Source organism: Odocoileus virginianus, chromosome 3, assembly GCF_023699985.2.
Source record: "Odocoileus virginianus isolate 20LAN1187 ecotype Illinois chromosome 3, Ovbor_1.2, whole genome shotgun sequence".
Classification (NCBI taxonomy): domain Eukaryota; kingdom Metazoa; phylum Chordata; class Mammalia; order Artiodactyla; family Cervidae; genus Odocoileus; species Odocoileus virginianus.
The window spans coordinates 12125532-12152580 of record NC_069676.1 but is presented as its reverse complement, the minus strand read 5'-3'; the positions used below and the strand labels follow the sequence as shown (position 1 = coordinate 12152580).

The window sequence follows — 27049 nt, the reverse complement described above, 5'->3', positions numbered from 1 at the left end:
GAACAAATCACTACAGAAGCAAAGCAAGGAGCAACAGAGAGATAGGCGAGGGCTGCTGGTGTCTTTGGTTGGGACAGCCGCTGGGGACCTCCAGGTCTCTCTGTCTCCCACAAGGGATGTTGTGGAGATGTCTCTTGGTGTTGCAAGGAACATCATAAATAATATGGTGATGAAGAAAGGTTAAGTTGTTTCTGGTTTTCTTTAAAATTGGTAGGGAGAAAATGTTATCCTGGGGCTTCCCAGGTGGCGCTAGTGGTAAAAAACCCACCTGCCAATGCAGGAGACTTAAAGAGATGTGGATTCAATCTCTGGATCAGGAAGATCTCCTGGAGGAGGGCATGGCAACTGACCCCAGTATTCTTGCCTGGAGAACCCCTTGGACAGAGGAACCTGGCAGGCTACAGTCCACAGGGTCACAAAGGGTTGGACACCACTGAAGCAACTTAGCATGCATGCAGTAGGTCAATAGCTCACATTTATATCAAGTGAGGGAATTCCCTGGTGGCTGAGATGGTAAAGCGTCTGCCTACAATGTGGGAGACCCAGGTTCAATTCCTGGGTTGGGAATAAATACTTATTAACAGGAAAAGAACGGACACTATATAAGAATGAAAGGATAATTTGTCAGAAACATATAAAATGACTACATTTGTGTGTATCCATTCTATGGCCTCAAAATAAAAGAATTTAAAAAACAACCTAATATCCACTGTCATACTGGGACACTAAAATACCTCTCTCAATAAAGGGGCGATCAGGAGATAAAGTTCGTAATGATACACATTTTAAAAACACAAGATTTATTCATCAGATATACTGAAAGCCTATTCAGTTCAGTCGCTCAGTTGTGTTCAACTCTTTGTGACCCCATGGACTGCAGCAGGCCAGGCTTCCCTGTCCATCACCAACTCTTGGAGCTTTCTCAAACTCATGTCCATCAAGTTGGTGATGCCATAAATCATCTCATCCTCTGTCGTACCCTTCTACTCCTGCCTTCAATCTTTCCAGCATCAGGGTCTTTTCCAAGAAGCCAGTTCTTCATATCAGGTGGCCAAAGTATTGGAGCTTCAGCTTCAACATCAGTCCTTCCAATGAATATTCAGGACTGATTTCCATGAGGACTGACTGGTTGGATCTCCTTGCAGTACAAGGGACTCTCAAGAGTCTTCTCCAACACCAGAGTTCAAAAGCATCATCAATTCTTTGGTGCTCAGCTTTATAGTCCAGCTCTCATATCCATACATGACTATAGGAAAAACCATAGCTTGACAAGACGGACCTTTGTTGGCTAAGTAATGTCTCTGCTTGTTAATATGCTATCTAGGTTGGTCATAGCTTTTCTTCCAAAGAGCAAGCGTCTTTTCAAATTTCATGGTTGCAGTCACCAACTACAGTGATTTTGGAGCCCAAGAAAATAGTCTCTCACTGTTTCCACTGTTTCCCCATCTATTTGCCATGAAGTGATGGGACCAGATGCCATGATCTTAGTTTTCTGAATGTTGAGTTTTAAGCCTACCTCTTCACTCTCCTCTTTCATCAAGAGACTGTTTAGTTCTTCTTCACTTTGTCATAAGGGTGGTGTCATCTGTGTATCTGAGGTTATTGATATTTTTCCTGGCAATCTTGATTCCAGCTTGTATTTCATCCAGCCCAGCATTTCCCATGATGTATTCTGCATATAAGTTAAATTAGCAGGGTGACAATATACAGCCTTGACATACTCCTTTCCTGATTTGGAACCAGTCTGTTGTTTCATGTCTAGTTCTAACTGTTGCTTCTTGACCTGCACAGATTTCTCAGGAGGCAGGTAAGGTGGCCTGGTATTCCCATCTCTTTAGAATTTTCCACAGTCTGTTGTGATCCACACAGTCAAAGGCACTGGCATAGTAAATAATGCAGAAGTAGATGTTTTTCTGCAACTTTCTTGCTTTGATGGTCCAATGGATGTTGGCAATTTGATCTCTGGTTCCTCTGCCTTTTCTAAATCCAGCTTGAACACCTGGAAGTTCTCAGTTCATGTACTGTTGAGGCCTGGCTTGGAGAATTTTGAGCATTACTCAAAAAAGAGTCGGACACGACTGAGCAACTGAACTGAACTGAACTTGTTAGCATGTGAGATGAGTGCAATTGTGTGGTAGTCTTGAGCATTCTTTGGCATTGCCTTTCTTTGGGATTGGAATGAAAACTGACCTATACTCAACAATTACAGAATACACATTGTTTTCGCCTATACTTGAAAGATTAAAAAAAATTTTTTTTTGATTAGAGAAGAACTGCTTTACAATGTTGTGTTGGTTTCTGCCATACAACAACATGAATCAGCCATAAGAATACATATGCTCCCTCTCCCTTGAAGGACTCTTAAAGCTTGACCATATATGAGATGCACCAGTTAAGACTGAAATCCACTGTAACAGATTCTTCCCACACAAGTGATTTAAACCAGTTAGGAGTTTATTTTTGTCATGTTACATGAAATTCAGAAACAAGCAACTCATAGTTGTTTATATACAGCCAAAAAATACCTTACGTGTCTATTACATAATCAGTAGTCTACGAATGTCATCTTATTGGTCTATTCTCTAAGAAAAAAAGAGATAAACCTGAGGGCAGATGGTAAAGTGAAAATGCCAGATGCCATGCTCCCATTTCCATGGAATTCTTTAGAACCCACAAGCAGTGACCTCTTGCTTCTTTCTCACAGGCCAAGACTGTGAGCTCATGGGCACTCACAGCTGCAGGGAAAGCTGGGAGATGAGTCCTCAGAAACTGTCTACACTGCTAATTTGAAAACAACTGTAGTTTTGTTACTTGAAGGAAGCAAGGGAGAAATGGATACTGGGACAGCAACTTCTTGTATCTCACACATTAGGCCACATAGCAAGTCTCTAATAATTTTCTGTTTGTATGTTATTGAATTTATGTCATGAAGATCAGGCATTCTGTGGACAATGCTTCAGTTAGAAATCTATAACTAAAAGATTACTAAAATATGCCCAGTCTGCACATTAAAATACGTATTTCTAAATAACCTATAGTTCAGTCCAAGATATCTTGATGAGAAATGCAAAATATTTAGTACTTACTTATAAGAAAAACATTACATACCTAAACTTTAGTGAGGTACTTCCCTTGTGGCCCTGTGGCTAAGACTCCACACTCCCGACACAGAGGGCCTAGGTTCAATTCCGGGTCAGTTAACTAGATCCTGTATGTTGTGATTAAAGATCTTGTACGCCACAATGAAGACTGAGGCTTCTACATGCCACAATTAGTACTTGTTGTAGCCAAATAAATACATAAATAAATACTAAAAAAAAACCAACCTTTGTGATGTAGATTAAGAGGAATTTAGAGTGCTATAATCTTTAATACTCATCAGCTAACGAGTTGTCACACTTTAAAGATTAAACACTCACTGATAAATATAACCACAGAACCATAACATTTACAATGTTTGCCCCAGTGTAATCTAACTCAAGAGTTGTGCCTGATGGCTTTCTAAATTGGTCGTAATACGGTTTCTATCCAGAGTGTGTTCAAAAATGCCTGAGGCGGGAAGGGGCCCTTAAGGCTAGCTTGTAGTCATTTCATTCACAGAGCTTCTGCCAGTATGTATTCGCTTGTGCATTATAAGGTTAGTGCTAGTGCTAAATGCTTTTCCACACTGGATACATTTATAAGGCTTCTCCCCTGTGTGAGTTCTCATATGCACTCTTAGGCAAGAGGAATTCCTAAAGGCCTTCTCACATTCTTTACATGCAAAGGTTTTCTCTCCAGTGTGGGCTCTCTTGTGCACAATGAGATAAGAGCCTGTGCTGAAGGATTTTCCGCAGTGATTACACTCATAAGGTTTCTCTCCAGTGTGAGATCGGGTATGTTTCTTAAGGGATGACTGATCAATAAAGGCTTTCCCACAGTCACTGCATTCATAGGGTTTCTCTCCAGTATGGGTTCTCATATGTTTCTGAAGGGATGAAGGAACAGTGAAAGCCTTGCCACATTCCTTACAGTCATAAGGTTTCTCTCCAGTGTGAGTTCTTTTGTGAACGTTAAGATGAGAGCTCTGGCTGAAGGATTTTCCACAGTGATTACACTCATAAGGTTTCTCTCCAGTGTGTGATCTTACGTGTTTCTTCAGGGAAGACTGAAAAACAAAAGCTTTCCCACAATCCTTACATTCATAAGCTTTCTCTCCAGTGTGAGGTCTCATACATATCTGAAGGGACAAGGGGCCAGTCAAAACTTTCCCATGTCCATTACATTTTGAGCTTTCTTTCATAGTACACATTTTTTTGTGGACACTATGGGAAGATCTTTTTCCACAGTCACTGCACTCATGGAGTTTCTCTTCAGTAGGTATTTGTTCATGTACTGAGAAGGAAGAGTGTAATTTGAAGGACGTAAGATGTTGATTACACTTAGATTTTTCTCCTGTGAGAGTTCTGAAGTCTTTCCTAAGGTATGACTCTTGATTGAAAGTTTTTCCACAATCACTGAATTCAAGAATTTTCTCTCCAATGTGAGTACTCACATGACTCCTAAGAGTTGAGGGATGGCCAAAGTCTTTCCCATATTCTTTATATTCATAGCATTTCTTGCCCTTGCAATATTTTGTATGAATAAGGCAATAATTCTTTCTGAAGAATTTTCTACAATGATTACGTTCCAATGGTTTCTCACCAGGGTGGGTTGGTGCCTACAGACAAAGGAGTAAGTGATGACTAAAGGCTTTCCTGGGGCTTCCCTGGTGGCTCAAACAGTAGAGTCTGCCTGCAATGCAGGAGACCTAGGTTTGATCCCTGGGTTGGGAAAATCCCCTGGAGAAGGGCATGGCAGCCGACTCCAGTATTCTTGCCTGGAGAATCCCATGGACAGAGGAGCCTGGCAGGCTACAGACCATAGGGCTGCACAGAGTCAGACACGCCTGAAGTGACTTAACATGCACAAAGGCTTTCTCACTTTTATTACACAGGAACTCATTTCCATGTGGATCCTGCCATATATAGGAAGTATATTATTATGACTAACATTTTTACCATTTTCAGGGTGTGTGTATATTTTCTGCCTTATTCTTTCAAGTTGAAATAGCTGAATATTCTTCCCAAGGCCCCATGGAATTCATTCCATCAAAGGGCATCCTAATTATAGAGTTTTTCTAATCATGGGTGAAGAATGAATGATTTATTAAATACTTAATAGTGGAATGACATTTAAGTAAATGTTTGTTGTTGTTTAGTTGCTATGTTGTGTCTCTTTTGTGACCTTATGGATTGCAGCCCACCAGGCTCCTCTGTCCATGGGATTTCCTCGGTAAGAATACTGGAGTGAGTAGCCATTTCTTTTTCCAAGGGAACTTCCCAACTCAAGGATTGAACCTGCGTCTCCTGCACTGGCAGGCAGATTCTCTACCACTGCACTACCAGGGAAGACCAAGTAAATGTTAGTTTTTGATATTCTCTGCAAGCTGCAAGTGTTGAGGTAGGTTTGGGGATTTCTCCAATTTTATGGGATTAATAAAGGATTTCCTGACGCAGCTTTCTGATGAGTGAATTCTACTTGCCTCAAGTGTCTCCTCTTGCTTGGGTGCTGCCTCTGTTTTTATTCCTTGAAATTCACAGAGCTCGCCCAGTCTTAAAAAACAGGAATCATTTCTAGTGAATCTCACCATTTTTATGCCATTGGCAGTTTTTTCTCCAGGAACATTCTGCATGAGAATTACATCTTTTGATTTAAGTTGAGTAGCCCCATCTGAAAGTGAATGGGGAAATTTTTTTATAATTATGGGAGAAAAAGTAGGGGTGAAAGAAAAAAGGAGACAGGCATGCTATGGATTTCTTTTCAATTAATAACACTAAATACAGGAAGAAAATGTGAGAGAGAATATGTAACCAGTGATCAGAGAAATTAATTTAGGAACTTGTTTCTGGGAAAAGATGCCAATGATAGGAACAAGCAACGGAAATGAGAGATATTTTACATAAATTCTGGAGGCTTTAGACAGAAAGCTCATGTAATGGTCTCAGCCTTCTTATCTCACAATTACTAATAAACTGTACCACCCCTCACAGGCTGTGGCTATTCCGTACAATGACCCCTTCCTGTGTGGGGCTCACCTGTACAAGCACTTTGGAAAATTCCTCTCTCCTCTGGCCTCGGCTCTTCCTGCACCACCTCAGTGATCAGACTGTGTTTGCAGAGATGATACCCTGCTCATGGGGAAAGACACATGATGTGGGGAGACTGTGAAGGAGACAAGGAATCTTTCCACAAAACTGATTGCAATACTTTGGTTTTCAAGGATTCTGAAGATAGGCAAGAGCAGCAAAAGAATCAGATTACATAGCCCTTTCACAGAGCACCATAAGACAAACACCCACATACCTTTTCCCACATGATCTGACCCTTGAATTCTTAAGCCCAAGATTTGTACATTACCTAAGTTTTAAGGACCGAGAAAATACAATCAGTGAATTTTCTTGGGAAGTGATAAGACTGCCCCACAAGGGCAGGAACCATCCATTCTGTGTTTACCATATATAGCTCCTGGGACAGATAAGTGATGAAGAACTAGTACATGCATGAACAAATGAATATGAAGGAATGAGGCCAACTTTACCCACTGAGGCCAGGTTTCTAAAGTTCTCCAACATCACATCTCTGTACAGGATTTTCTGAGCGGGGGCCAGCAGGGCCCACTCCTCCAGTGAGAAGTCCACTGACACTTCCTCGAAGGTCACCAAGTCCTAAAACACCATGTATACGTTCAGGTTCAGCCAAGAACTATCTCTAACTCTGAACCAGAAAGATGATGGGTGAGGCTGAGAGGACTTGGGGCGAAGACCCAATGTGCAGTAAGCTCAGACATTCTTGAGAGGTCTTTCATCATTTCATCCAAGTTCTTGGAACTTTTCACTTCTGTTTTCACTCACTGGACCATCTCTTTCAGGCTCATGGTTTTTAGAAGCTTTTCTAACACAGCTGAGCTGATATTGCCACAACTAAGTTACAAGGAGTCTTCCAATCTTACTCAAGATCTAGTACAGATTGAGCATACTACAGAAGGAGAAAAATACTTGGAAAATGAATGTTTTTCCTAGTGAAAAAAGTCTTTATGTTCCTTCATGGCACCCAGCAGAATATGGAACTAACACTCACCCTGGGGGATTATCTGAAACACAAAACAAATGTTGAAGCCTTTCCTTAAACATTCTCTCTCTCCCATTCTAAGAAGCCCAAAGAACTGAGGGAGCCTGAGGCTAGCCTGGTTGGGCTGTGAAGCTCTGGGTTATGGACAAGAGATGTACCCTTTTGGAATAGTGATTTTTTTTGGAAACAGTAACTTCCCACATACCTGTGACCAGGTTGTCAGCAATCCTGCAGCCATTCTTTCTTTTGTGTGTCTCTCTCCTGGTTTGGTAGGGTTCTGAGCATGAAGACCTAGAAATGAAGAAAGAAGCCAGGAGATTCTAGGCCTGACAGATATTCAACACTTAGAGGTCTTGTAAGCTTCCTCATACTAGCTTCAGAGTAACCACACACACCCAAATGCACATATACATACACATAATACAGTAAAGAATTTATCTCCTTACCCAAGAACAATTAGGAATTGGGAATATAGTATGTTCTTATTTTTTAAACTTTTCCCTAGATTGAGCCACCAAAATTGCCTAGAGTCACTAACAACTCAGGAGCAATGAGTCCTCTAGTATTAAAACTCCTCTGTATAAGAAACCAGGACTCCTTTGGGAAATATGTTCAGTGTAGAACAAGAAACACTCAGCATAAGCCTGGAACAGCTTATACCAGAAAGGAAGGAAGCTACCACATAGGAGAAAACTTAAAAAGGTTCCCACTGGCTTATGATGGAACAATTTAATAAACAGTAGTGATTACAATCAGTTGAAATACACCAAATATAAAACAAAGCCATGAGTCCATAATGTTACTAAAAAAAGGTCAATGGTCACTACTGGAGGTGGCCAGGGTATAATTTTGTTATTCTGAAAATTCATAAAAAAAAAAAAAATCAAGCCTGTATCATCCTGTCCCCTCCTTTATGAACATTTTATTATTAATAAATAGTTGTGATAAAGGAAAGTTCTTTCCAGAATAACCATACAAACTTTATTCTAAGTTTCATTTATTATGAAGAAAATGCTAGAATCAGAAAGTCACCATTCTGAAACCACTAGTAAATTAATGCAAATCAATGGTTACCAAAATATTAGGTGAAAAGTGAATGTACTTAGGCAATGACAATCAATGGTTACTAAAATATTAGGCGAAAAGTGAATATTTATTTTCAACTTCTAGCTTTGAAAAAATTTCAAACTCAAAAGTTGTAAGAATTATCTAGGGTGAAACAGATCACCAGCCCAGGTTGGATGCATGAGACAAGTGCTCGGGCCTGGTGCACTGGGAAGACCCAGAGGGATCGGGTAGAGAGGGAGGTGGAGGGGGGATCGGGATGGAGAATACATGTAAATCCATGGCTGATTCATGTCAATGTATGACAAAAACCACTACAATACTGTAAAGTAATTAGCCTCCAACTAATAAAAATGAAAAAAAAAATTAGTGTAAAAATGATGAGCTTCCCTATACTCTTTGCTAATTGTTAAAGTTCTGTCACATTTGCTTCCTTTCTCCTCTCTGTAGGGGTGTGTGTGTGTTTCATCAAGAATATTGAGAGGAAACTACTTGAGAGGAAATTGCAGGTGTCAGGCCCTTTTTTCCTATACACTTCAGAGTGTCAAAGAACTTGGGATTTTCCCTAACACGATCAAACCCAGGATTTAATATTTATTATCTAACATATAATTCATATGCAGAATTTTACCAACTAGTCCAATAATATCCTTTACAGCAGCCACTTTAAAATTTCCCGTCCAGGATTATGCCCTCAGACTATGTTTCTTTCATCTTCTTTAACCTGGACCAGTCCCTTGGCCTTTCTTCATCTTTCCGGGTTTGAAAAGTCCCAGGTCAAATGTTTTACAGATTACATCTCAGTTTTAGTTTGTCTGTTGTTTTCTCATGGTTAGACTCACAAAGTTTATTTTTGGATGATGTATTTTGTAACGGATGCTTGTCCTCAGTGAATCACTTCAGGAGGCATATGATGACAGTGTGTCTCATTACGGATGTTAATTTTGGTCACTTGGTTAAGGTGGTATGCATCAGGTTTCCCCATTAAGTGACCCCCCCCCCCCCTTTTCCTGTAACTAAGAAGAAACCTGAAGGGGATAATTTTAAGACTAAATAGATGTGCTGGGCAACTTCATAAAGGAAGATCAAGCTGATAAATCTTAACATCTTAAAAGAGACACCTGGACATCATGAGTTCTGATATGATGCAATAAGAGGCAATACCAATTATAAAATATTCTTTGCTAAAAAAAATCCTAACATCTTTCCATCTAATTAGTAGTTTATAGAAGAAGGGTAAGAGAAAGGGACAGAGGACATGCTAAATGATACATAGAGGACATAATCAGAAATATCCAGTTTGGGGAGAAAGAGGAAAGGAGAACTCTTCCTGATTAAGAGACTTAAGAGGTGTAACAAATTACTGCAATGTGTGGCCCTTAGAGCTTTTTTCTTAAAAAAAAAAAAAAAAAGGTTATTTATTTTAGGCTGTGCTGGGTCTTCGGTGTTGTGCGGGCTTCTCTCTAGTTGCAGTGAGTGGGGGCTACTCTCTAGTTGTGGTGCACGGGCTTCAGTATTTGTGGCTCTTGGGCTCAGAAGTTGTGGTGCGTGGGCTTAGTTGCTCTGCAGCATGTGGACTCTTCCCTGACCCGGGATTGAACTCGTGTCTCCTGCACTGGTGGGTGGATTCTTTACCACTGAGCCACCAGTTCAGTTCAGTTCAGTCGCTCAGTCGTGTCCGACTCTTTGAGACCCCATGAATTGCAGCACGCCAGGCCTCCCTGTCCATCACCAACTCCCGGAGTTTACCCCAACTCATGTCCATAGAGTTGGTGATGCCACCCAGCCATCTCATCCTCGGTCGTCCCCTTCTCCTCCTGCCCCCAATCCCTCCCAGCATCAGGGTCTTTTCCAATGAGTCAACTCTTCGCATGAGGTGGCCAAAGTATTGGAATTTCAGCTTCAGCATCAGTCTTTACAATGAACACCCAGGACTGATCTCCTTTAGGATGGATTGGTTGGATCTCCTTGCAGTCCAAGGGACTTTCAAGAGTCTTCTCCAACACCACAGTTCAAAAGCATCAATTCTTTGGCACTCAGCTTTCTTCACAGTCCAACTCTCATATCCATTAATGACCACTGGACCATAGCCTTGACTGGACGGACCTTTGTTGTAAAAATAATGTCTCTGCTTTTTAATATGCTATCTAGGTTGGTCTTTATTTAACTTTTATGCAGAATACATCATGAGAAATGCTGGGCTGGAAGAAGCACAAGCTGGAATCCAGATTGCCAGGAGAAATATCAATAAGCTCATATATGCAGATGACACCACCCTTATGGCAGAAAGTAAAGAGGAACTAAAAACCCTCTTGATGAAAGTGAAAGAGGAGAGTGAAAAAGCTGGCTTAATGCTCAACATTCAGAAAACTAAGATCATGGCATCTGGTCCCATCACTTCATGGCAAATAGATGGGGAAACAGTGGAAACAGTGTCAGACTTTATTTTTGGTGGCTCCAAAATCACTGCAGATGGTGACTGCAGCCATGAAATTAAAAGACACTTACTCCTTTGAAGGAAAGTTATGACCAACTGAGCCACAGGGAAGCCCCCAATTTTTTTTTTATAGATTAGAGAAATATGTTAAAAAAAATTTTAATGTTAAGGCTTTGTAATGGCATTTACAAAGTTCCTGGTTTCAGCTTGCACCTTAAAGACCTATTTCTTTTAAGTTACATGATTTTAGGTTCTCAATTAATAAAGGTCAACAGACATGGACAAAGTCTAGAAAATGCTTAACATTGACAAATTAGTTTGAAAACTAGAGAATTTGCCTTCAAAAATAGCTATTTCTACCAAAGTGGATAAAAAGGTATTGTTTTTAGACTAAACTACAATTTTAAGTATCACTGTCCCTTGGAAAATATCAGTATAGCTTGAAAAATCACATTCACTTACAACTCACACTTTTGATCCTTGGAATGACATTTTTTAATTCCAATATGCAGTGTGCTTTTTCTTTCCCCCAAAGTGATTTATTATAAAAAGGCTTGCTCCCTCTCATTGCTGAGTTAGTTCAGCCATGCAGCTCCATCCTTTTAAGCATTCTAGTCAAGTGTTAGTCACTCAGTCGTGTCTAACTTTTTGTGGCCCCATGGACTGTAGCCCACCAGGCTCCTCTGTCCATGGAATTCTCCAGGCAAGAATACTGGAGTGGGCTGCAATTCCCTTCTCCATGCAGTGTACTTCTGAGTCAGTAGTTTTATACTGGATGCCCTTTAAAGCAACCTTCCTGAACGTTAAAATGATCTATGATTTTTTCATTAAACTTATGAGCAAATTTGCCAATATGTTTATCAAGAGAAATGTTTCTCTTTTTTAAAAAAATATTTATTTACTTATTGCCTGCACCAGGTCTTTGTTGGGGCATGTGAGATCTAGTTCCCTGACCAGGGATTAAGCCTGGATCCCCTGCATTGGAAGCTGGGAGTCTTAGCCATGGGACTACCAGGGAAGTCCCTCCCTTTCCTTTTTAAAAGTAATTTTAAAGTTTATTTTTATTGAGGTAATAATGATTTACAAAATTATGTAAGCTTCATGTGTACAAAACCAAATGCCTTAATAAGTGTTTTCTAACACTCCCTTATTAAGACACAGTTCACTATAGTGTGCATTCTGCCTTGCTGCAATAAGTAATAAATCCAACTTGTTTAATTCTGTGTGTTCCTGGTAACCTTTGGCTACTGATAATATCAATTATCAAGACCACTGATAATATCAAGAAAAACTGTTAACTTGGAGGTGTGTGGTAATGGTGTTGTGATAATGCTAAAAACTTCTGTTAAAAGTTTGTTTAAAAAGTTTTAATTGAAGTATATTGATATACATGTCATGTTAGTTTCAGGTGCACAGCAAAGTGATTTACTTATACCTATTGCATACATATATGTATGTGTGTGTGTGTATACACACACATTTATACATACATATACATATATATATGTGGGCTTCCCTGGTGGCTCCATGGTAAAGAATCCACCTGCCAGTGCGGGAGATGCAGGTTTGATCCCTAGGCTGGGAAGATCCCCTGGAGAAGGAAATGGTGGCCCACTCCAGTATTCTGGCCTGGAAAATTCCACGAACAGAGGAGCCTGGCAGGCTATCGTCCATAGGGTCACAAAGAGTTGGACATGACTGAGCGATGAACACAGCAAAATAGATCAAAGTAGAAAATAGTATGATCATCTCAATAACGCATTAAAAATGTCTGATATTGGATGAAACTGGAGCCCATTATACAGAGTGAAGTAAGCCAGAAAGATAAAGACCATTACAGTATACTAACACATATATATGGAATTTAGAAAGATGGTAACAATAACCCTATATGCAAAACAGAAAAAGAGACTCAGATCTATAGAACAGACTTGTGGACTCTGTGGGAGAAGGTGAGGGTGGGATGTTTCAAGAGAACAGCATCGAAACATGTATATTATCTAGGGTGAAACAGATCACCAGCCCAGGTTGGATGCATGAGAGAAGTGCTCGGGCCTGGTGCACTGGGAAGACCCAGAGGGATCGGGTGGAGAGGGAGGTGGGAGGGGGGACCGGGATGGGGAATACATGTAAATTCATGGCTAATTCATTTCAATGTCTGACAAAAACCAAAAAAAAGAAAAAGAAAAAAGAAAAGAAAAAAAAATCCAGAAGAATCTACAGAACAAGTCAAAATATAAGAATAATAAATGTTTTTCCTTGGAAAAAAAAAAAAAGTCTGATAATACCCAACATTGCCTAATGATTTAAAAATATTTTCGGCCAACTCTATAAAAAAAAATTAAAAAAACCTCAACTTTTAAAATGGGCAAAATATGTTTTTCTAAAGAAAATACAATGGCCATTAAGTATATGAAAATATGCTTATTATTAACTACCAGGGACATGCAAATTAAAACCACAAGATACTACTTGACACTCATTTTGATAATTATCAAAAAGACTAACAACTGGTGATGAAGTGGAGAAATTAGAACTCTTATTTGCTGATGGGAAGGAATAATGGTGCAGCCCCTTTAGAAATATTTGTAGTTTATCAAAAGGTTACATATATGATTATCATAAGAATCAGCATTCTACTCCTAGGTATAAACCCAGGAGAAATGAAAATAAGTCCCCACAAAAACTTTAGCAGGAGAGCTCACAGCAGCACTATTTACAATAGCCAAAATGTGGAAATAACCCAAATGCCCATTAAATTGTGAGTGGATAAATGTGATGTATCCATACAAAAGAATATTACTTGGCCATTGATAGGAATTAAGTACTGATACTTCCTACAATGTGGATGAACCTTGAAAACATTATACTAAGTGAAAGAAACCATTCACAAAAGACAAAATATTATATGATTACATGTATACGAAATGTCCAGAATGGACAAGTCTATAAAGACAAGAAACAGATTAGGGGTAGCCTCGGCCTGGTGGGTAGTGAGGTATGGGGAGTGAATGCTAATGAGCATGGGATTTCTTCCTGGGATGATGAAAATCTTCTAAAATTAGATTGCAGTGAGGGTGGCACATCTCTGGGAATACACTAAAATACACTGGATTATACACTTTAGTTACATGGGATTATATCTCAATAAAGCTATTACAATTAAAAGATGCTCCTTGGAAGGAGCTATGACAAACCTTGATAGCCTATTAAAAAGCAGAGACATCACTTTGCTGGCAAAGGTCCATATAGTCAAAGCAATGGTTTTCCAGCAGTCATGCAGGGATGTGAGAGTTGGACAATAAAGAAGGCAGAGCACCGAAAAATTGATGCTTTTGAACTGTGGTGCTGGAGAAGACTTTTGAGAGCTCCCTGGACTAGGGAGATAAAACCAGTCAATCCTAAAGGAAATCAGTCCTGAATATTCACTGGAAGGACTGATGCTAAAGCTGAAGCTCCAATACTTTGGCCACCTGATGGGAAGAGCTGACTCACTGGAAAAGACCGTGATGTTGGTAAAGACTGAAGGCAAAAGGAGAAGAGGGCAGCAGAGGATGAAATGGTTAGATAGCTCACTGACTCAATGGACATGAATCTGAGCAAACTCTGGGAGATAACAGAGGGCAGAGAAGCCTGGAGAGCTACAGTCCATGGGGTCACAAAGAGTCAGGCATGACTTAGCAACTGAACAATAACAACAATGAAAACTATTACAAAAAATAATGTTAGTAACACACAGAAAAAAGAAGCATAGAAGGAAATGTCTTTAAACTTGAAAACATGTCAAAAATATACAGCAAGTGTTTCAATTTACTAGATAAAAGCTGAAGGCCTTTGAGACACAGAAAAACAGCGGCTCCTTCTACTAAGCATGTTACAGACAGCACAGTAAATTGTGGAGAGTGTACAAGGATGGGGAGACATGATAGGTTAGAAGATAATAAAGCAAGAATATCATCCTGCCATTCCTGGATGATATGACAGTGTGTAAACATCCAAAAGCATCTACAGGTAAGATTAATTGAAAACTAATAGGTATGCAGCTTGCTGGATACAGAATATAGCTCTGAGGGCTCAAAACAGAACAAGGAGGCAGTTTGCAGTATATAGGAACAGCACTTATGACCCAACTCAAGTTCTAAAAATCGGCCTTAAATTTAAAATCCTAAGTCCATAAATATGAAGAAACATGGACAAACCCATTCAGATGGGAACAACTCAATCATCCACCAACAGGATGATTCCACACTACAGTGTTGTAAAAGAGGTTTTTTTTTTTTTTAAAGGCAGATCTCCGTGAACTAATGAGTACTTCACGACACGTCACTAACGGAAGAAAATGAGATACAAGAATGGACATTTTCTTACGAAATTCAGTCAGACCTGGGTGAGGCTTTTAAAAGAGGGTGGACAGGAGATGGAGAAAAGACCCCGCGCACGTGACCTGACCGCATCTCCTCCTGGGTACAGACCACCCAAGCAGTCTTTCTGGAGATGGGAAAAGCTCGGCCCCAACAGATGGGGATGGAGTCGGTGGCTGCTGGGAATAAAAGCGGCGGGTCTTGCAATCCCATGCGCGCAGCTAGGTCTGGGAGTCACATGAGAACCTGGGCAATACGCGCTGCGGCCCAGAACAGTTCGCGCCTTCTATCATACCCATGATCCTTCCCCGTTCTCCAACGGCCACCGCAGACTCGCAGTCAGAACCTGGGCTTGGGTCTGGCCGGATCAGATGCCAACGGATAAGCTAAGCTGCGGGAGGGGGCTATAGAGACTACGCCGTTCCCGGAGGCGCACTTCTGCGCCCACTCTAGCGAGTGGGCGGGGCTAGGATGCGGCCAAAGTGGAGAGTGGCTAAGGCCCAGAGAGGATGCTGGCCACAAGCTGAGGACAAGCCTAGTAAAGTTTGGGGACTTGCCAGGTGTCTCGTGGTAAAGAATCTACCTGGCAATGCAGGAGTCGGTAGGTTTCATCCCTGGATCGGGAAGATCCCCTGGAGTAGGAAATGGCAACCCACTCCAGTATTCTTGCCTGGAAAATGCCATGGGTAGAGCAACCTGGCGGCCTGAAGTCCATGGGGTCGCAGGAGTTCGACAGCCCGAGAATCCACGCAGGATAAGCAAAAGAGGCTTATCAAGTCAAGTAACTTACTCTTGATGTCACATTAAAATATAAAATGATCCCCAGGTACATGAGCCCAGGTCTTTGACTCCATTTGTTCTCCCCAAGGGAAAACGGAGAGGTCCCCAAGATTTTGAAAAGGAAACTGAGCAGTCAAAAGGAGTCCAAACTTCACTTACTCAACCATTATGGATTCTCTTGTGTGGTCAATGCCTCTCCCTTCTTCCTAACCTAAATAAGCCCCCCAGAAGTCAGAGAACTTTCTGTCCCAATTCCAATTTAAACAATGATTTTCCTGGTATTAAAAACCAATAACCAGAGAGTCTAGATCAGACTTTAAGCTACCTGCCGAGACAGACAGACAGGCCATTACAAATCTGAGAATGGCCAAAATCTGATACTAATAATGACAAACACTGGTGAAGATGTAGAATAGGAAAGCTCATTCAGTGCTGGTGGAAATACAAAGTTGCACAGCTACTTTGGGATACAATTTGATGATCACTTACAAAACTAAATATAATCCTACCAAGTAATACAATAGTCACACTTTGATATTTACCCAAGTAAGTTGAAAACATACGTCCACACAAAAACCAGCACATGCATGCTCTGGATTGGGTGGGGGTGGGGGGTTGTTTCTTTGAACATGAATGTTAATAGTTTTACTCAACTGCCAAAACTTGGAAGCAGTCAAGATGTCCTTCAGAAGGTGAACAGATAAGAAACAACAGATTACCAGAGCTAAAGTGAATGAACTATCAGGCCATGAAAAGACCTTAAATGCATATTAATTACTAAGTGAAAGAAGTCATTCTGGAAAGATTAAATACTGTATGATTCCAACTATAAGACACTCTGGAAAAGACAAAACTGGAGATCAGTGGTTGCCAGGGATTAGTGAGAGTGATTGGCAGAATATATAAGCAGGGCACAGAGGATTTTTAGGGCAGTGAAAATACCCTGTATGATACTATAATGAATATATATCATTATAGTTGACCCCTGAACAACAAGGGTTGATCTGAACAGGTCCACTTATATGTAGATTTTTTTTTTTTTTCAGTGAGTATATACTAGAGTACTACATAGTTCATGGTTGGTTGTATTCACAGGTGCAGAACCCAGAAGGCTGACTGGTAAGTTGTACTGGGGTTTTTGACTTTGAAGAGGGTTAAGGTCCTTAGACCCCATGTGTTCAGCGTTCAACTACAGTTCTCAAATGATATTCATTCAAATGAGAAATTCACATCTGGTTCAGTAGCTTTATGCCAGCTTCATCATTCCTGGCCTCAGGTTCTGCTTGGCACCTGGAAGCCATTTATGGGGGTACCCTCAGGACTTACTGTTACATCAAATTAGTGTCCCCCACCCCTGCTCCCCTGTCCTAAATATTTTTATCCATCAGAAGTAGGAGCAGTGTTTGGTGGTCTTGAAGTGGAAGAATCTTGAGGTCAGGGACAAAGGTTGTTAATGATTACAGCAGAGAGCAGAGCAAATTTTGGTGAGAAGAGACATGCCACTTGTGTGAATTTCTGGGCTGTCTGACCCCCTCTGGAACTTCCTTCTACCTCCTCCCTCCCAAATTAAAACAATGGAATAAACCTCTTCAGTGAATTCTCCTTTCTAGGCTGTATCCCAATGAATAAGCAGCCTGCCCTCTGCGTTTTTGTCAGATGCAGCCTTGTCATTTCCTCTAGGAACAAGATGCTCTGGGTTTCTAGTGAGGTGCATGAGTATGGATGGCCAGGGCAGAGTTACTGGCAGAGGGTGTGTGTGCTTGTATTTACAGTAGAGCTCAGGAAGGCCCCCTCTCTCTTTTTTCTGGTGATATATGATGTGGACTATCTTTTCACATGCTTATTTGCTATTTGTATGTCTTCTTTGCTGCTGTGTCTATTAAGGTCTCAGTCCATTTTTAACCAGCTATTTGTTTTCTTATTGTTGAGTCTTAAGAGTCTTTTATCAGTTGTCTTTTGCAAACATTTTCTCTAAATCTGTGCTTGCCTTCTCACTCTCTGGACAACGCCTTTAGCAGAGCAGAAATTTTTAATTTTAACAATGTCAGTTTATCAATTATTTTTTTTATGGATCATGTCTTCCATGTTATATTTTAAAAAGTATTGCCATACCCCAAGGGCTTCTAAGTTTTCTCCTATGTTATCTTCAAGGAGTTTTACAGTTTTGTGTTTAATACCTAGGGCTGCAATGCATTTTGAATTAACTTTTGTTAAGAGTGTTAAAGGTCAGTGTCTAGATTTATTCTTTTGCATGTGGATGTCTGGCTGTTCCAGCATCATCTGTTGAAAAGAATTATATTTCTACATTCCATTTCCTTCACTCCTTTGTCAAAGATCAGCTGCCCATATTTATGCTTAACATCATTAGTCTTTAAAAATAAGAGTATATACAAGAAACAAATTGGTATGATTGAAGTTTTTTCTTTCATTTTCACTGCAATGCATGGTTCCAGGCCTCACTGCTTTCAAGCAAAATGAAGTGATCATTCTGCAACAAAGCTCTGTTGTATTCTTTACTTTCATAAGGATTCTTATAGAGTTTAGCTGATAACTGACCAAAATGAAATGATTTATCCAAAACTTCATCAGAATGACATATATGGGAATATTTAGCCAAGTGAATTCTATGTAAAGAAATAATTGTGAGGGATATTTCAAGTGTCTGCCAAATTCACAATGCTCAGACTGAAAAACAGGTGAATGACATTAGCCTCAAATATCTGTCATGGTTATTGTGCTGCTTTTCTATTTTATGGAACTGTTAATCTTCCACGAGTGGAAGGGAAGGAATTATACCTTGTGAATCTTACCATGTCTACCATGTTGGATTTTTTCCCATTCAAAATATTCCACTGAGGTGCTGACCTTCTGGTATTCAGACAAATTTCCCAATCTGAAATAAGATTACAAAAAATTACCTTATTGGAAAATAAATGGAAGGAAGGTGTTAAAAATGAAGGCCAATGTGTATTTACTTTCAAACATTGACTTAAAATATATTTTAGAACAGAAAGAAAGAATAAATTAAGTTTGGCTGGATTAAGAGCTTGGCATGATAAGGTGCTATGGTCAAATTAGTAGGTGATTTACTAAGAAATGATTCTATAAGTGTTAAAGCTGACAATGAATGGAAAGCGCCATGGAGGAAAATAAAGGTGAAAGGAAATGGACAAAGAGCTTAAGGCAAATGCAAAATTTAAATTAAAAAATGGGACAGACTCTACTGTCAGGCCAAAAGAAAGTTTCCAAAGGTGAGGGAAAAGTTAAAGAGAAGAAAAGTTTGGACTTCCCTGGTGGTACAGTAGATAAGAATCCACCTGACAATGCAGGGGACGTGGGTTTGGTCCCTGGTGTGAGAAGATCCCACTTACTGTGGAACAACTTAGCAACTTAGCCCATGTGCCACAACTGCTGAGCCTGAAAGCCTAGAGCCTGTGCTCCACAACAAGAGAGGCCACCAAAATGAGAAGCCTGTGCACCACAACAAGGAGTAGTCCCCGCTTGTCACAACTAGAGAAAGTTGTGAACAGCAACGAAGACCTAGCACAGCCAAATAAATAAATAAATATTTAGCCTTTTCTCTCTCTTGGAAAACTTTCCATTTTCTTCAGCTTTCCTCTTAGTTCTACCTGAAAGATCAGACGAGTATGCATAGCTGGTGCCCTGCTCTGAGAGGAAGATGCCTGATATAAGACTAATATGTAAGGGATGACAAATACTTCCATAAATACAGGGCCAAGAGTCTGCTCTTCAGGGATACCAAATACTCTCAGGTATAACTTGAGAAACAACAAAATGTTTGTCTCAACTTTACCAAACCGGTAAACTTTAAAATAAAACTAAAATGCAAACATATTCACATTCTCTCTCTCATTTTTCACAAAACAGACTCCCAATCTTTGGCCTAAAACCCAAGCTCAAGCTTATATACACAATTTTGAAGTCCTAAGCCTTTTATCCTAGGAAAAATAAAGTCAGTACAATGGACAGATCTTCATTTTTCTAGAGGAAGCCACTGTACTGTAAAGTCTATGACCTCAAAGGTCACTGGATCCTAAACCATCACAAACATCCTGGCATCAGGCAGTTGCCATCTCCATCAGTGTGCACTTGAGAAAGAGGAAGGGAGACCCAAAGCCTAGACAGGTTTCATGTTCTCCCACCATCAACCCTAGGGCTTGATGGTCCTCAAGCCCCTTCTCCTCTCTACCTGGACATATTCATAGTGACCTCATCCAATTATGTAGCTTTACGAGCACCTCTCTCTCTCCTAACGATGTATCTCACCACAACTAGATTGTGACCTCTTCTGGTCTTATTTTTCGCTACTGATAGGATTAGCAATAGTTCTGAGCACATTACAGACAATAAATGCTAGAAATGCATCACTCCTCCAGTGACAGAACAAATTCTCAGAATCACATGTCAGCTCCCTGTCTATTATAGCAAAATGAGGGCACACAATTAGCATGGATGATTGGATTGAATTAGTAAATACGGGGATGATGGTATCATTCTCTTATGTACATGAAAGGCCCTAAGATCTGAGGAAATTTAACTTGGACTCAGTCCCTAAGCAGGTTCTGTTGGAATAAAAAGCTCTGTTTCACTAGAAGGAAACACATCTACCTGGTAGGGAGAAGCATGTGCTTTTATAAAAGAATAAATTTCCTACTCACTTGAAAATAATTTGTCAGACGTCCAGTCACAGTCCTTTTCCCTTCTGACTTCTCTTCATAAAGACAGAAAAAGTCTTGGGAAAGACAGCCTTGAGGAGAAGAAACAAAACCTGAGAATTCAGGCTGCTCAGTTCCCATATTCACAAGCCTGGAAACACCCCATACTAATTCTAAGTAAACACGTACACACTGCTGCCATAAAATGCCCTACAGTCTGCCTCACCTGAAATTAGAAATGGATTTTGATAAAAAGAAAAAAAGTTTAACAATCTAATTTCATTTTACAGATAAAGAAATTAAAGTCTAGACAGGTAAAATTATTGGTTTTTTTTTTTTGCTAACAGTGATAACTCATGTAATTAAGCAGAACTTCTCCCACAAAAATGGGCAGACTTACCCCTTTCTCCCCAAGTTCCAGGATTTAGACAGCAAGGTATTGTTATATACTTAAGGACCCTCCTAGACAGCCCAGAAGCAGGACTATGTAGACCCAGACCACAAAGACATTCTGCTCACAAGCCAGTGAAGTACTGTCTCTGAAAGGAGCATCAGCAAGCACTTGCCAGAAAAGATCAATGGCTGGCATCTGTGATCTGACAGTGAAATCTGCCTTATACATCTTATTCCTGAAGTCTCTTCAAGACAGTTCAATTCCTCTTAAGTAGTAGTGGGAGTCTTACCTCATGCCATCAATCTTTAAGCAGGAGGCATTACTGATTTGTCATCAAGCATCATTCATTAGCCATCTCTCTGCAGAAGACGGCAGTTACATATTATGTGAAAGTCATTAGAAACTGTAGATGGAATAATTGCCATTTACTGAGTACCCATTATGTGCTAGAAACATTGAAAGCTCATATGATTATCAAATTATTATTACTGTCATTCAACAGTTGAGGCAATTCATGTACAAACAGCAGTGGTAATTAGTCCAAGATCACCACTTAGGAAGTGGTGAGCCACAGCCTGAATCCAGGTTACTCTGTCTCAAAAGCCTGAACTCCTGAGATTATTGTTATTCTCCAATATGACTGATCACGAAATAGTGTGCAGGAAATGATTAACTTAGCAGGTCTGGGTTGCCCCAAATTTTTACTAGGAATATGAGTATGAACCTATGATGGAAGAAAAGATATATTTTAATTGGGTTTTTGAAGAATAATAATATGAGAGTATGTTCACAATATAATTTATATGAAAAGGAGGATATAAAATTATAAATATTTTTAAATAAAACTTATTTATTTATATTTTTGGCCACTTTGTGTGGCATGTGGGATCTTAGTTCCCCAACCAGGGATCGAACTTGTGCCCCCTGCAGTGGAAGCACAGAGTCTTAAGCACTGGACCGCCAGAAAAGTCATGAAAATATCTATTTTAGATATTCACTGAAAGGCCTAGACACAATTAAACCCCAGGAGCACTGAGTCCATGTCTCATACAGACCTTGGTGTCTACAAGGAAACAGGCTTCTTGGAGAAATCATTGATTATGGTCTGTAACAGTCAAGTTTGAGGCTTCTCTGGTGCCTCAGCAGTAAAGAATCTGCCTGCAATGCAGGAGACCTGGGTTTGATCCTTGGGTTGGGAAGATCCCCTGGAGGAGGGCATGGCAACCCACTCCAGTACTCTTGCCTGGAGAATTCCACGGACAGAGGAGCCTGGCAGGCTACAATTCATAGGGTCACACAGAGTTGGCTATGACTGAAGTGACTAAGCAGCAACAGCAGCAACAGTCAAGTTCAAAGTGAACTGGGAATTTATGCTCAAAGATTTATAGGGATATGTTGAAGGGACACATGAATCAAATTAAAAGGACTACTCTTGGCCAAGTTTGGGAGAGTCTGAGCATCAAATGACAGCAACTGTTTACAATATGATAAATGAAAGACAAATAGGGGAATATGTCATGAAACCCCAAAAGGGAAAAAAATAGAGAAGACAGGGGAAGTAGGGAGAGAAAGCTCTTGTTCACAAAAGACTGACAGCAAGAGAATGGAAAAATTTGGAAAAAAAGAAAAAGAAGTAGGAAAAACAACAACAAAAGCACTTTTCAAGACCCCAATGTAAAAATAGGCAGAAGTGAAGATCAACAAGTGACGCTAAAACCACTGGGTGAAAGGGTTGGGCAACAGAGTATTCCCCTGTTGCCAAGTATCACCCACAGATTGTTGTTGTTAAGTTGCTGAGTCATGTCCAACTCTTCTGTGACCCCACAGATTAGGCTGTCAGGCTCTTCTGTTCATGGGATTTCCCAGACAAGAATCCTGGAGTGGGTTGTCATTTCCTTCTCCAGGTGATCTTCCTGACAAAGGGATCAAACCAGCATTCCTGCACTGTGGACAGATTCTTTACCACCGAGCCACCTGGGAAGCCTATTACCTACAGATTACCACAAAGAAAAATGTGACTGTGCAAGAGAGATGGGTACCTTAACTAAACGCTTTGCATTCCTAATACACAGTGGACGACTTGAATTTATGTGCCCCCTGATGTGACATAACATGAAGTACACATCACCTAGGAAATTTTCAAGTCTCTTAAATCTGCAGTCTAACACAGTAGTCATTGTCTGCTCTGCGTGGCTACTGTGAATATGAAATGTGGCCAGTGAGACTGAAGGCCTGAATTTGCCATTTTACTCACTTTAAGTTTTAGAAAGAAAACTGTTCAGTTACTCAAAAAATCTTTCAGTATGTTTGAAGCAATCTGGGTTTCCCCAAATACTTTTTGAACAGTCAATTTTCTGAAAGCTAAAGAGCAAGAATTTCTAATAAAAATTTAGCATCCATACTGAGGTGAGCTTAGGTGTAAAATACATATCAGAGTCCCAACAACTTGGTACAAAAGAAAAGTAAAATTTCTCACTAATAACTTTGTATTAGCCACATTGGTCATTAATTCACCAATAGTTATATACTAATAACTGGGTAAATTAGGTTAGATGTGACATATTATTAAAAATAACTTCACATGTATATTTTCTCCTAATTGACTACTAAAAAATTTTAAATCACATTACATTTGTATTAGATACTACTGGCTCTACCAGGGTGATTCAGTGGTAAAGAACCTGACAGCAAAGGCAGGTGACCTGGGTTTGACTCCTGGAGGGAATGGCAACCCACTCCAATAGTCTCGCCTGGGAAGTCCCATGGACAGGGGAGCCTGGTGGGCTACAGTCCATGAGGTCGCAAAAGACACAGATACGACGGAGCACACACCCTAGACTCCATGTCCACTTTATGAGATACCACCGAGTTAATTACATGAAATTGTAGGAAAACATCACCATATGGGAATGTCAACATTTTTCAATATAAATCTTCTGGACTGCAGGAAACCAAAAATACTGGCAAATGTTTCAGGTAAAACAAATGTTAAAACTTAAATGCAATATGCAAATCTTATTTGAATCCCAGCTTCCCCCCAAACCCGACAACTATAAAATATACTTTTGGAAAACTGGAGAAATTTTGATTTTCTTGGATGGTCAGTGGAGTTTTGCTTTTAGTAGGAAACTGTCCTCATTCTTAGAAGTCAATGTCTGCAATTTACCATTAAATGGTTCATCATTATATATATACATATATATAAAATGACAGACAAAATCTTAAATTAGTGAACCTAGATTAAGGGTTCATGGATATTCCTTTTATTGACCACAAATTTTCTTAAGATAAAAACTTCAAGATGAGGGAATTTCTTGGTGGTCCAGTGGTTAGGACACTGCACTGTCAATCCCGTGGGTCAGGGTTCAACTCCTGGTGGGGGAACTAAGATCCCTCCAGCCCGTGCAGCACGGGCGAAAGGAAAAAAAAAAAGAGAGAGAGATTCTAGATGAATACCTGGAAGAAAAATCTACCCCTTAAAACTCATCTTGCGTAAATTCAATTCCAACTGCTGCTACTAATGGAAAACAGCCTCGATCGGCTTCCTTCCCAGAGACTTCCATATTTTGAAGGTTTGGGGCTTTACGGGGCTCTCATATGGTAAATTTATTAAATTTATTATTTATATGAGTCCTTCACTCCTGCTCTTATTCAGATCAAACAGACGTGCTCCCTAATAACCTACAAAGGTTTCTTCTCTTTTCAACGGAATATGACTTACCAAACTTCAATAACCGACAACCACAGCCGGAGTAAGGCCACCGAGAGCTAAACGGGACAAGAGGACCGGGGGCCATAAGCGCCGGAGTGTCGAGAAGGACGGAGATGCTATTTCTTTTCCCTGTGGAGAAAGGACCCAAGGCTGCTCTGGAAGATTGTGAAATCGGGACCAACGCGGATGGAAAGTAGGCCGTGCCGACCCGCCTCCTCCCGGAACTGCCGCCGGGATACCGGCGGGCTGAGCCGGTCCAGGCTCTCGGAGGAGGGGCCGCCGCCCGGCAGCGCCGGCGGGAAGCCAGGGCGTCCAGGTCAGCCCTCGAGGCCAGCGTCCTTTGACTTCAAGCCTCCTCTTGGGTCTCTTCCCCTCCTGCTTGACCGCACACAGCCGGGACAGTAAGAAACGAAAAATTTCACCTCAGACCCCGGCCAGGGCCCACAAATAACAGAACTTCCGTCTTGCGCACGCGCAAATTCAAACGCGCACGCGCAAATTCAAACGCGCACGCGCACTCCCAGTGTCCGCGTGCAGCCTAAGGGGTGGGGCCTCGGAGGTGGGGTGGGGCCTGGGAGTTTGGGCGGGCCCTAGAGGCCACCAAGTCCCGGAGCCTCGGAGAGTTATACCTTTTTCTTCCCGCTGAGAGGCGCTGAGGCTCAGGTTCCGGACCCGCAAGGCGGGGCTGTGGCCCAGGATCGGCTCGTTGGCTTGCTTTCCTCAGTAGTCCATGCATCTTACATGAATGACAATTGCTTTCAAATTTGGGTGGATAATTGAATAGTCATTTCGTAGAAGGAGACAGATAATTAATGTGACAGTGCACAGTCTACAATAATCTTTAGGAATCCTCTAAGTTGTCTTGCAGCAAAAGGAAACGGAAATTTTAAAAATTTATTTTACTTTATTCTGATGTATTTACTTCGCTGCATTGGATCTTAGTATCGGCGCACAGGCTTAGCTGCCCTGCAGCATGTGTGATATTAGTTCCCCCACCAGGGATGAACCAGCGTCCCCTGCATTGGAAGGGAGATTCTTAACCACTGGACCACCGGGGAAGTCCCCAGGAAAGGGAATTTTTAATAGCTGCTATTCAATTTGGTGTGAGGACTTGTTTCTCAGTGTTACATCATGAACTATACAATTAACCTACTAAATCTGATTTAATTGTAATTTATCCTCAAACACTTTGTGTCTTATTTCTTTATTTTTGGCTGGGAGGTTTGCAAGATCTTAATTCCTCGACCGGGGATCGAATCCAGGCCCCCTGCAATGAAAGCACTAAACCCTAACCATTGGATCACCAGGGAATTCCCGGAAACTGTATGTCTTTAGATAACAAAGGTTTCCAGAGATAAAAAGATTTCTCTTGAGGGGAGGTTGGATCACGTGAATATAACAGTTCAGCAGAGGATGAGATGGTTGTATAGCGTTACTGACTCAATGGACATGAGTTTGAGCAAGCTCTGGGAGATGGTGAAGGACAGGGAAGCCTGGCATGCTGCAGACCATGGGGTCGAAAAGAGTTGGACAGGACTGAGCGACTGAACAACAACAACACTTAGAATCAAAGTAGAAGAATAGGGAGGTTGAAAGGCTTGGAGACTACGGTTGAGAAACTGGAAGAAGTAGGAGGGGATGTTAGTGAATACTTGTGACGTCACACTTCCAGGTGTATTGTTTTGTCATACGAAAGTGAAAAGGTATTCGGAGTCAGGATGTAAAGGAATACTAGAGAAAGCTGAACAGAGACCTACTACTGTGAAGTATGCTGATTTCAGAAGTAAAGAATCCAGAATGGCAGCTGGGTTGGGGGGGGGGGCGGACACAGGAAATGTGGGCACATGATACAATTTATAACCCTTAGCTGTTGTTTTTTTTTACAAAATAATTCCCTGTGTCATTATTATTTTTTGAGAGGATAGGAGTGCTTCAGAGATTAGTACAAGAAATGAGTAAGCTCTTGACTATGAAATCTGCAACAGTAGGTCATAGTGCTTCTAGTTCTTCGAGATTTCTTGTTTAGTTGATAAGTCATGTCTGACTCTTTTGTGATTCCATGGACTATAGCCCACCAGGCCCTTCTGACCATGCGATTTCCCAGGCAAGAATTCTGGAATGGGTTGCCAGAACTGTGCAATTGCAGAGGCATTATGAGGTTTATATTGATTCATATGGGTCTATAATCTTTCTTTCCCCCACATCTGTAGATGAGACGTTAGTTATTGAGAAAAGTAAATCAGAAAACTGAACTAATTAGTGAGTTGGAGAAACATGAGTGGAGCGTCTTTAAGGGAAGCCAACATAAATTAGTATATTGGGACATCAGAGCCTGAGAGATTAAAAAAGGGGAAAAAAGTCTTCCAGGTGAGAATCTAATAGTGGCTCTTCACTGAGTCAAAAGTTCCCATCTGAATAGGCTAGTGGGGATAAAGAACTGAGAAAGATGTGTTGAGGATTTGGGAGAAAAGAGGA

The 27049-nt window shown here is 40.7% G+C and overlaps 1 protein-coding gene and 1 non-coding gene across 14 annotated transcripts; one reads left to right on the top strand and one right to left on the bottom strand.

The window, feature by feature from the left end:
* Positions 1-495: 495 nt before the first annotated feature.
* TRNAC-ACA (transfer RNA cysteine (anticodon ACA)) lies at positions 496-567 on the top strand. Its single transcript has one exon. It is a non-coding gene; the product is annotated as a tRNA-Cys (tRNA).
* A 1869-nt stretch (positions 568-2436) lies between these two features.
* Positions 2437-25061, bottom strand: LOC110147030 (zinc finger protein 177-like). 13 transcript variants are annotated; one of them, XM_070463939.1, is made up of 8 exons: positions 24584-24657; positions 21152-21221; positions 20472-20560; positions 7355-7440; positions 6620-6746; positions 6117-6209; positions 5564-5751; positions 2437-4699 (listed from the first exon to the last, which is right to left on the bottom strand). In XM_070463939.1, the coding sequence occupies exons 4-8, from the start codon at positions 7385-7387 to the stop codon at positions 3575-3577; spliced, it is 1566 nt and encodes a 521-aa protein (XP_070320040.1). In that variant the 5' UTR covers positions 7388-7440; positions 20472-20560; positions 21152-21221; positions 24584-24657; the 3' UTR covers positions 2437-3574. The 13 variants fall into 13 exon arrangements, 12 of the variants coding, with proteins under 12 accessions (XP_070320040.1, XP_070320065.1, XP_070320037.1 ...); XR_011486401.1 differs by lacking the exons at positions 20472-20560; positions 21152-21221 and having other exon boundaries at positions 2437-2942; positions 3109-4699; positions 24584-25061; XM_070463964.1 differs by lacking the exons at positions 6620-6746; positions 21152-21221 and adding an exon at positions 18589-18685 and having other exon boundaries at positions 24584-24672.
* Between the last annotated feature and the right edge of the window lie 1988 nt (positions 25062-27049).